Here is an 11,236-nt window from a genome sequence, read left to right as displayed (position 1 = left end):
CGTTCCTTCACTATCATTGGGTCAAAATACTGGATCTCCCGCCCTAACAAAACTGTGGGTGTACCCACACCACATGGACTGCAATGGTTCAAGAAGGAAGTTTATCCCCACCTTGTCAAGGGCAACAAGGGATCGGCAATAAATGCTGATCTTTTTAGTGATGCTCATATCCCAGAATTTCTTTTTTTTAATTCGTAAAAATAACAGGGAGGCTAATCTGGAGTCAATTAACCAATAGGTTCCAGAGATTCACAATGTATGGCGCATTTTCTCACCACCACAAGATGCACAATAATTTGTATGTTAGTAATGGTGTGAATCACGAACCATCCATTCTTTTTGCAACAACATTGAATGCAATAATGTGAGCCAAAGAACATTGTTTCAGGGGCATATCGACCTCTGCAAATAGCAATGGACTGAGGGTGACTTTGTACAAATTACAGATGAACATTTCCTGTCCTCTATCAGTTCATTATTTCATTTTCTGAGAAACAATCTCTGATCTCACCAAATGTGAACACGATGATGATATTTGGAGGAAGTTCTGCCCATATTACAGCCAATTGGCAGCAGCTTCCCCTGCCCAGGATCACCAAACTGAGCAAATATGAGTCAGTGTTTGAATGTGGTGGAGGTGCAGGATATAAAGACTGAACACTGCAAGGGAAAGGCAGAGCGAGAGAGAGAAGCAACTCCTTTACTCTTAGGAAGCAGCCAGCTGATCACAAAAGAGGCAGAATGAAATCCTTACTCCTCACCATTGCTGCAGTGCAGTTCCTCCATTGCTCAGGTAGGTACTGGAGAGAGAGTCACACCTCATAAAGCAACAAGTTATTGGCAATGAGATTCACTCATTCAGATGTGACCAATGAGTAAAAAGAATTGACTGAAGAATGCTGCAGTGTTTTGCACAATTTTCCTTTTCTCTCCCGACAGGAATGCCGAGCCCTAAGGATGCTCTGAGAGCGTCAGTTCTAAAACTGAACAAAATCACCGAGATCACCAATCTGTGTGGGATAACCAGGAGAAGAGTGAAGGATGTAAGTGTGTCCTGGTCTCAGTGTGTTTCACTGTCTAAAGTCTACAAGAATATTACTGAGTGCAGTTAGACACTGATTATTAAACAGGAGCTGAATATTATATTGTTCTCACACTGATGGGTGAAGCAGTTCAGAGTAGAAACATTAGATTCACTCAGACACTAATGACCTGCTTTCCTCTCATTAGATTAATCGCACAGGAAAACAGTTGTACAACGTGGATTTAACATTCTCTGTGAAAGAAACCGTCTGCTCCAAGAATTCTGGATTGGAATTTGATGATCCCGGCTGTCACTTCCGTTCCAAAAAGTCTGCAGTGAGTCCTCAGTTAGATTGTCACATCAAAACTCATGTGTTTGGAGTTATGTCATAGAAACTCCCTGTGTCAGTGCTGTGGTTGTAGTTAGAAAGTTGTTATGAAGGGCTTATAGTGTAAGAGTGACGAAGCTTTGTGCAATAATACAGGGCATCGGTGAAACCTCACCTGGATTACAATGTGCAGCTTTGGACACTTCACCGTCAAGGAGAATTTACTTGCCCTACAGGGTGTGCAATAAAGGGTCACAAGACAGTTATGAGAGTTGTCCTGTGACAAGAGATTGAGTAGACTTGGCCTATATTCCCAGGAGAATGAAAGGTGATTGAATTGACAGAGGTAGAATTGTTAAAGGGTCGTGACAGGAAAATGCTGAAAACTCTTTCCCGCAATGAGAGAATCGAGGACTCAGGGTCACAATCTCAGGATAAGGGGTCTTCTAAAGCACAGGGTTAGGGAGAAACTACTTCAATCAAAGTGTTGTGAATCTCTATTTCAGAGAGCTGTGGATAATCAGTCATTGATCATCTTCAAGACAGAAATCAATAGATTTTTAGGGAGTTTTGGGATAAGAAATGGGGTGAGAAGGCGAGTTGATAGGGGATCGGTTGTGATTGGACTGTATGGTGAAGCCGGCACGAGGGAATGAATGGCTAATATCAGCTCCTATTTCTTATGTTCTAAAGTAATCAATGAATAATTTTAAACAATTGCGTTTTATTTTGACAGGAAAAAGGTTTGTGCAAAAGCCGTGTTGAATATTTTGCTGGTGAGGTTATTGAGGTTGATGTGGAGTGTCGAGGTTTGAAGACAATTGACAGCAACAGTGAATCATCAGAATCGAATGAGAACAGTCTCGAGGTAAAGTCACAATTATACACATCAGGACAATGGGCTTTCTAACATGCAGATTCTTTAGAAGATGTCTCATTGGTCCACTGTACTAAATATAGAAATATTAATATTTTAATACAGGTTGAAACCAAATCAATAGAGACATTGATCGAGGAATCGCCAAATGTGAGTATAACGTGGGAATTCTGACCGATTATTTTCCTGTTGACCAGAATTATCAACAAAACATTTAAAATCCAGAATGTAATTGTGTCAGAATGGAATGTGAGAGAATTTATTTTAATCTGAGATACTGGGGGAGGGGAGTCTGAGGCTCCGACACAAATACACAGAATGAATATGTTCTCCCTGAAGATAAAGGCAGCAGATTATTCAGAGGACTGGACAGGTACAAACAATAGCATTGGGTGGGCAGTGTCTCTTACACTCTCACCAATAATAGACAATAATGGCTGGTCACTCCGAGAGGGGAACTGCAGATTCAGTACAATAAATCCCAATCGGTGGAGAATCTCAGCCTCCATTAGTTTATCCATCGACCCCGCAGCCCCACTGTCCCAGCGCTGGGTGGATTATTGCTGTGGTAGACAACAGGAGATGTCTGGTGAGGATTTCTGGATTTCTTCCTGAGTTACTTAATCCCAACACAGGAATTTAAAGTGTTACCACTTCCACATTGAAACATTTTGTTTTGAGATCATTCTAAAATCAATATTATTTGCAAAATGCTAAACATATAAATGTTAATATTTTATAACAGGTGAAAAGCAAGTCAACAGAATCATCCCTGGAAGAGTCTCCGAATGTGAGTAGAATCTGGGATTTTGGAGATGATTATTAACAAAAATAATCTGTTGAAATTTTGGTTCAGCAGCATCACACTAGGTGTGAGAGAGCTCGGTGTTTTTATTCAATTAAAAATATATTGAAAGCAGGGATTGTGTGGTGTAGTGGGTAACGTCCCGACCTGTCGGCTTGAGGCTCTGGGTTCAATCCCACCTTGGGAACTGTTGGTCATGAAAGGCGTGTTTATAGCATGGAAAACAGGTTAATTATCAGCCTGAAAATCCTTCCAATACTCCTGATGGTAGGCGGTGAGAGTGGGAGAGTTTCCTGGTCAACATACTGCAGGAGGCAACAGCAAACCACTGAAGTACTTTGCTAAACATAATCATAAACCAATCTAATGGGAGTCCATGGTCACCAACACCCTGTTAGGGCACAGCGCCTGAAAGAGGAGGATGTTAGAGCTTAGAAATTGAAGGTGTTAACATTTCCTCATATTTGGTGCTAATAATCAGTCAAATCTTTGGTTTAAAGATCATTCTAATATTAGTTATTATATTAGAATTATGATGTATAATTTTAACTCAATATTAGTTAATACTGAAAAATCTGAATATTTTATTATAGGTGAAAAGCACTTCAGTAGAATCATCCCTGGAGGAGTCTCCGAATGTGAGTAAATCTGTTGAAACTTATGTCGAGCCTGGAAATGTAACGGTTTGATATTTCCTCATATTTGGTGCTAATAATGAATGAAATCTTTGGTTTAAAGATCATTCTCATGCTCAACATTAGTTCTAAACAGATCAATCTGAATATTTTGATACAGGTGAGAAGCAAATCAGCAGAAACATCGCTCGATGTGTCTTCAAACGTGAGTATAAACTGGGACTTTGTGTCAGCGAATTGCCTCTTGATCATCAACAACAATAAAACATTGAACCCAGACTGAACTCTGTCTGAAAATGACTGTTCTGTTGATTCTGTCCATTGCAGGAACACAACGATGATTCAAGAGACCGACACTAACCATGAATGAAATGTTGAAAAGGCCGAGCTTGGTGTGGACACAAGAAGACCTCAGTCCCATGAAAGAAGCTGTTATCAATTGTACGTTACTTGTTCATGTGTAAGGGCGGGGGGACCTGGGGTTCCTGACTGTACATTTTGCTGTAACAGGGAGATTCTGTAGTTTGTAAATGTTCTGTCCTTTGGTGTGTATTTGTTGAATTCTGTGGATTATAATAAAATGTAAAGAGAATATCATTTATAATTGATGTTCATTCCACTGTGCATTAAGATTTCAAACCTGAGCTTGCTTGCTGGGCATGTTCATTCACTTTCTCTGTCAGGATGACCCTGTTGCATCACCAGACATTTTACTGCCTGTCAGCTAATGGTTGTCGGTCAAATTATCTTTGACAATTGTCATGATATGCAGACATGCACATAATGAGATACAGACAGGCAGCTAATGAACACAGAACAGGCCATAACCAATCAGCAGGCAGAACACTTGAGGGTGGTTTCCCACTATAAAAGGCACGAAGCACTCACACTCCGCCTCTTTCCACTGGGAACATCTACAGAGTGATTCAGGTGTATATATCACATAACACCTCCAGCACGTGGCTAAGAGCTAGTCTGGTTCAGTCAGGCAGAGTAATCACACTTAGGTTAGCAGAGAGTGAACTCACAGAGAACTGTGCTACAATAAATCAGATTGAACTATCTTCAAGGTCTGGAGTATCTTTCAGTTAAAGCTGCATCCGGTTGCTGTCCATGTTATCTCAGTGTGCTTAACATGACAACAATGACTTTGTTTTATTACCAAGCTAATCCACATTATTATTTTGAGACTCTGATACACTTTAACAGTATCATTGCTACAAACATGGCTTTAGTTTGCCGTCTTGAAAATAGATGAATAATTGGCTTTTCTTAGAAAATATATTTTGGGGGGCAACACTGCTGCCTCACGGCGCCGAGGTGCCAGGTTCGATCACGGCTCTGGGTCACTGTCCGTGTGGAGTTTGCAATTCTCCCCGTGTTTGCGTGGGTTTCGCCCCTACAACCCAAAGATGTGCAGGGTAGGTGGATCGGCCACACTAAATTGTCCCTTAATTGGAAATAAAAGAATTGGGTACTCTAAATTTCTAAAAAATATATATATATTTTGTGCTCACTCAGTGTTTACCATCTTCCACTCTCATTCTTTGCCATGATGGTATTTTCTTTCAAATTAAATTGGGCAAAGTTGTGCACTCTGAAAGAGTGAATTCACTGTATATTGTTAAGATTACAGATATTGTGATGACACTGCTACTCCTGAAGATAATGAGCTCACAATCTCTAAATTTCATAGATAGAATCCTAGAATCCCTGCAGTGCAGAAGGAGGCCATTCGGCCCAACAAGTCTGCACCGACCCACTGAAAAAGCACTCTACCCAGGCCCACTCCCCAGCCCTATCCCTGTAACCCCATCTAACTTGACTAAGGGGCAATTTAACATGGCCAATCCACCTAACATGTACATCTTTGGACTGTGGGAGGAAACCCATGTAGACACGGGGAGAAAGTGCAGACTCCGCAATCACCCAAGGTTAGAATCGAACCTGGGCCCCCTGTTGCTGTGAGGCAGCAGTACTAACCACTGTCCTTTGGTGTGTGTTGATCAACAATTTGATTGACAATTCATACTCCTTCAGGAGGTTCACCTCAGAGATATAGGGATTAAAGGTTATGGTGTTCGGGCCGGAAAGTGGAGCTGAGTCCACAAAAGATCAGCAATGATCTCATTGAATGGCGGAGCAGGCTCGAGGGGCCAGGTGGCCTACTCCTGCTCCTAGTTCTTATGTTCTTATGTGAACTAAATGCATTTGTGGGGAGGTTCGGTGAGGGGAATTGCTGATAGAAAGTATCCTGACACAAAGTATTGTCCCTTTTCTTTGAAATTGTCAAGCCCAGTGTAGACTATGAGAAAATGTGTTTTTAATTTCTGTAAAAAAATGATTAAGAAATGCTCCAGATGGTTAGCAATTCAGATCATGTTTTAACAATAGTTTCTCCTGTCTGACCAGATTGAACATAGCGCAAACATTAAAAAATTTTTTGATGACATGATTTTTAATTGATAGAATAGCAAATCCATTCTCAACTTTTCAGTTTATAATATATGCTGAAGTGTTATCAATTACCCTGCAGTCGGTGGGGAGGGGAGGGAGGGTTGTTGGATTACTAACAGGGTGAAACAGTGATTTCGACACCAATCATTTAGCAAGGCAGCAAGGAATTTGTTTTAAACAATGGGGCAAAATATCTGTACAGGTAAATTTGGGGGTCACTTCAACAGCTCACAGGAGTCACCAGGAGAAAGGACATCTGCCTTGGGGTCACCCAAGTTCTGCAGGAAGAATGAGAGGAGAACATTAGGCTGGGCAGAGCAACACCAGCTGTGGGTACAGGACACCCTCTCCACCTCCTCCGAGGACCTGTCCACTCTCCCTCTCGGGCTAGCCAGCCAGGGTGCTCCACACCCTCAGTGGAAGTGGGTGTGAGGAGCCCACACAATGCTCCACAAAAATTATACCTAATCAGCACCTGAGTGTTAAATCTACAGGTTAGGCTCTCCAGGCAAATTTAAATTCTGGTAATTAGTGATTACAACCAAAATTGGCTGTTAAAATTAGATTTTAAAACAGGCGTGTTTTACTGACACAGAAACTTATTTTTCACCCTCAGACTAAAATAAACTTGTCAATCTTTCAAATACAGTTTGAAATGTCACACTTCTCCCTTCTCTTTGTTTTGCTGCACACCCACAATGAACAGCCACTGGGAGGAAGGACCATGAATCACTGTTCCTCCTTCGCCCTCGGTAACATCCTGATTCCGAGTTTGGGGAATCAGTGGGAAGGAGGGATGCATTGAAAGGATCAGAGATGGTAGCAGCTCAGAACACACTGATGCTGCTCATTTTTGTTATCTTTGAACCCTGCAAAGGCAGAGCCTGTCAACATGACTGTTTCATTGAACTGAATTGAAAGGAGTGATGGTTTAGCTACAGTGCTCAGTATGTTGTGTGTGTAATCGGGTCTGGGGGCACAGTGCCACGCATTGTTCACTTTCCACATTACAGAGAATCTCTCCTGGAACCATTCCCATCACTGACCACCTTCTACTTCTCTGCCGATTCATGTGATAGACTCTTCTGCGAACTCTCATTCATTGTGCTCTGTGAGCTGTCAGTAGCTGAGTCTGCAGGAGCTGGAAGAAAGAGGCATAGGTTAAAACCTGTATTAGTATTTAAATTCCAAGGAAGCATGCGAGTCTGTGACTGTATGGTAGTACATGCCAGTGTGCATGCGCATGTACATGTATGTGTGCAAGTGTGAGAGAGTACAGGTATGTGAAATAGGAAGATAGAGCAGACAAACACGTGGCTAAACAGCTGGTGTAGGAGGGAGGGTTTCCGTTATCTGGACCACTGGGAGCTCTTCCGGGGCAGGTGTGACCTGTATAAGATGGACGGGTTGCATCTAAACCGGAGAGGCATAAATATCCTGGCCGCGAGGTTTGCTAGTGTCACACGGGAGGGTTTAAACTAGTATGGCAGGGGGGTGGGCACGGGAGCAATAGGTCAGAAGGTGAGAGCATTGAGGGAGAACTAGGGAATAGGGACAGTGTGGCTCTGAGGCAGAGCAGACGGGGAGAAGTTGCTGAACACAGCGGGTCTGGTGGCCTGAAGTGCATATGTTTTAATGCAAGGAGCATTACGGGTAAGGCAGATGAACTTAGAGCTTGGATTACTACTTGGAACTATGATGTTGTTGCCATTACAGAGACCTGGTTGAGGGAAGGGCAGGATTGGCAGCTAAACGTTCCAGGATTTAGATGTTTCAGGCGGGATAGAGGGGGATGTAAAAGGGGAGGCGGAGTTGCGCTACTTGTTCGGGAGAATATCACAGCTATACTGCGAGAGGACACCTCAGAGGGCAGTGAGGCTATATGGGTAGAGATCAGGAATAAGAAGGGTGCAGTCACAATGTTGGAGGTATACTACAGGCCTCCCAACAGCCAGCGGGAGATAGAGGAGCAGATAGGTAGACAGATTTTGGAAAAGAGTAAAAACAACAGGGTTGTGGTGATGGGAGACTTCAACTTCCCCAATATTGACTGGGACTCACTTAGTGCCAGGGGCTTAGACGGGGCGGAGTTTGTAAGGAGCATCCAGGAGATCTTCTTAAAACAATATGTAGACAGTCCAACTAGGGAAGGGGCGGTACAGGACCTGGTATTGGGGAATGAGCCCGGCCAGGTGGTAGATGTTTCAGTAGGGGAGCATTTCGGTAACAGTGACCACAATTCAGTAAGTTTTAAAGTACTGGTGGACAAGGATAAGAGTGGTCCGAGGATGAATGTGCTAAATTGGGGGAAGGCTCATTATAACAATATTAGGCGGGAACTGAAGAACATAGATTGGGGGCGGATGTTTGAGGGCAAATCAACATCTGACATGTGGGAGGCTTTCAAGTGTCAGTTGAAAGGAATACAGGACAGGCATGTTCCTGTGAGGAAGAAAGATAAATACGGCAATTTTCGGGAACCTTGGATGACGAGTGATATTGTAGGCCTCGTCAAAAAGAAAAAGGAGGCATTTGTCAGGGCTAAAAGGCTGGGAACAGACGAAGCCTGTGTGGCATATAAGGAAAGTAGGAAGGAACTTAAGCAAGGAGTCAGGAGGGCTAGAAGGGGTCATGAAAAGTCATTGGCAAATAGGGTTAAGGAAAATCTCAAGGCTTTTTACACGTACATAAAAAGCAAGAGGGTAGCCAGGGAAAGGGTTGGCCCACTGAAGGATAGGCAAGGGAATCTATGTGTGGAGCCAGAGGAAATGGGCGAGGTACTAAATGAATACTTTGCATCAGTATTCACCAAAGAGAAGGAATTGGTAGATGTTGAGTCTGGAGAAGGGGGTGTAGATAGCCTGGGTCACATTGTGATCCAAAAAGACGAGGTGTTGGGTGTCTTAAAAAATATTAAGGTAGATAAGTCCCCAGGGCCTGATGGGATCTACCCCAGAATACTGAAGGAGGCTGGAGAGGAAATTGCTGAGGCCTTGACAGAAATCTTTGGATCCTCGCTGTCTTCAGGGGATGTCCCGGAGGACTGGAGAATAGCCAATGTTGTTCCTCTGTTTAAGAAGGTTAGCAAGGATAATCCCGGGAACTACAGGCCGGTGAGCCTTACTTCAGTGGTAGGGAAATTACTGGAGAGAATTCTTCGAGACAGGATATACTCCCATTTGGAAGCAAATGGACGTATTAGTGAGAGGCAGCACGGTTTTGTGAAGGGGAGGTCGTGTCTCACTAACTTGATAGAGTTTTTCGAGGAGGTCACTAAGATGATTGATGCAGGTAGGGCAGTAGATGTTTTCTATATGGACTTCAGTAAGGCCTTTGACAAGGTCCCTCATGGTAGACTAGTACAAAAGGTGAAGTCACACGGGATCAGGGGTGAACTGGCAAGGTGGATACAGAACTGGCTAGGCCATAGAAGGCAGAGGGTAGCAATGGAGGGATGCTTTTCTAATTGGAGGGCTGTGACCAGTGGTGTTCCACAGGGATCAGTGTTGGGACCTTTGCTGTTTGTAGTATATATAAATGATTTGGAGGAAAATGTAACTGGTCTGATTAGTAAGTTTGCAGACGACACAAAGGTTGGTGGAATTGCGGATAGCGATGAGGACTGTCTGAGGATACAGCAGGATTTAGATTGTCTGGAGACTTGGGCGGAGAGATGGCAGATGGAGTTTAATCCGGACAAATGTGAGGTAATGCATTTTGGAAGGTCTAATGCAGTTAGGGAATATACAGTGAATGGTAGAACCCTCAAGAGTATTGAAAGTCAAAGAGATCTAGGAGTACAGGTCCACAGGTCATTGAAAGGGGCAACACAGGTGGAGAAGGTAGTCAAGAAGGCATACGGCATGCTTGCCTTCATTGGCCGGGGCATTGAGTATAAGAATTGGCAAGTCATGTTGCAGCTGTATAGAACCTTAGTTAGGCCACACTTGGAGTATAGTGTTCAATTCTGGTCGCCACACTACCAGAAGGATGTGGAGGCTTTAGAGAGGGTGCAGAAGAGATTTACCAGAATGTTGCCTGGTATGGAGGGCATAAGCTATGAGGAGCGATTGAATAAACTCGGTTTGTTCTCACTGGAACAAAGGAGGTTGAGGGGCGACCTGATAGAGGTATACAAAATTATGAGGGGCATAGACAGAGTGGATAGTCAGAGGCTTTTCCCCAGGGTAGAGGGGTCAATTACTAGGGGGCATAGGTTTAAGGTGAGAGGGGCAAGGTTTAGAGTAGATGTACGAGGCAAGTTTTTTACGCAGAGGGTAGTGGGTGCCTGGAACTCACTACCGGAGGAGGTAGTGGAAGCAGGGACGATAGGGACATTTAAGGGGCATCTTGACAAATATATGAATAGGATGGGAATAGAAGGATACGGACCCAGGAAGTGTAGAAGATTGTAGTTTAGTCGGGCAGTATGGTCGGCACGGGCTTGGAGGGCCGAAGGGCCTGTTCCTGTGCTGTACATTTCTTTGTTCTTTGTTCTTTGTTCTTTGTTCTTTGATAATGTGTCCGTATGCTTTTACGCTTGCATGTGTGGGCCTACATGTATGGGTCTGCCTGTGTGAGTAGCTGCATGTGTTTGTGTGAGTTCATATGAGTGTGCATGTGTGTTTGTGTGTCTGTGTGCGTATGTGTATATGTGTACCTGTGAGTATTTGTGTGAGAATATGTGTATGTGTCTGTGAGAAAGGGGAGAAACTTTAACATATGTCAATCCCCTATTTACCTTTATTATACAACTCAACCCAAGTTTAGTTCAGCCCATGACAAGGCTGTCTGTAGGACTTAGATGGTCTGAATTATTCAATATCATACAAATTATTATCCAGGTATTACTGATACAGCCATTTTTAAAATGTTATTCTTGGGATATTGGCATTGTTGGAAAGGTCAGCAATTGTTACCCATCTCTAAACGTCCTTCAGAAAGTGTTGGTGAATCTCCTTCTTGGACTGCTTCAGCTCATATGTTTCAACCTCAAGTGGTTTCCTACAATTGTGTAGTTTAGTCCACCATTTCTGAGGGGCAGTTAAGAGTCAATCACATTTCTATGGATCTGGAGTCACATGTAGGTCAGACCAGGTGAGGGTGTCAG

General features: G+C 43.3%; 2 protein-coding genes across 7 annotated transcripts in view; one reads left to right on the top strand and one right to left on the bottom strand.

Annotated features, from left to right (window-relative positions):
• Positions 1-703: 703 nt before the first annotated feature.
• LOC140394030 (secreted phosphoprotein 24-like) lies at positions 704-4,477 on the top strand. The gene is made up of 9 exons (XM_072480817.1): positions 704-793; positions 940-1,043; positions 1,231-1,359; positions 2,089-2,220; positions 2,335-2,379; positions 2,975-3,019; positions 3,628-3,672; positions 3,830-3,874; positions 3,997-4,477. Exons 1-9 carry the CDS (start codon positions 742-744, stop codon positions 4,027-4,029), a joined length of 630 nt encoding a protein of 209 aa, XP_072336918.1. The 5' UTR covers positions 704-741; the 3' UTR covers positions 4,030-4,477.
• A 1,630-nt stretch (positions 4,478-6,107) lies between these two features.
• The window catches only part of nme9 (NME/NM23 family member 9), a 126,332-nt gene continuing 121,203 nt past the window's right edge, over positions 6,108-11,236 (bottom strand). For all 6 annotated transcript variants that reach the window (XM_072480736.1, XM_072480781.1, XM_072480745.1 and 3 more), the window contains one exon: positions 6,108-7,267. In XM_072480736.1, the coding sequence (XP_072336837.1) occupies positions 7,179-7,267 (89 nt within the window). In that variant the 3' untranslated portion in view covers positions 6,108-7,178. The remainder of the gene's footprint in view (positions 7,268-11,236) is intronic.

Source organism: Scyliorhinus torazame, chromosome 2 (genome assembly GCF_047496885.1).
Source record: "Scyliorhinus torazame isolate Kashiwa2021f chromosome 2, sScyTor2.1, whole genome shotgun sequence".
NCBI lineage: Eukaryota > Metazoa > Chordata > Chondrichthyes > Carcharhiniformes > Scyliorhinidae > Scyliorhinus > Scyliorhinus torazame.
Note: the sequence above shows the minus strand (reverse complement) of the source record. Positions and strands in the feature narration are given on the sequence as shown.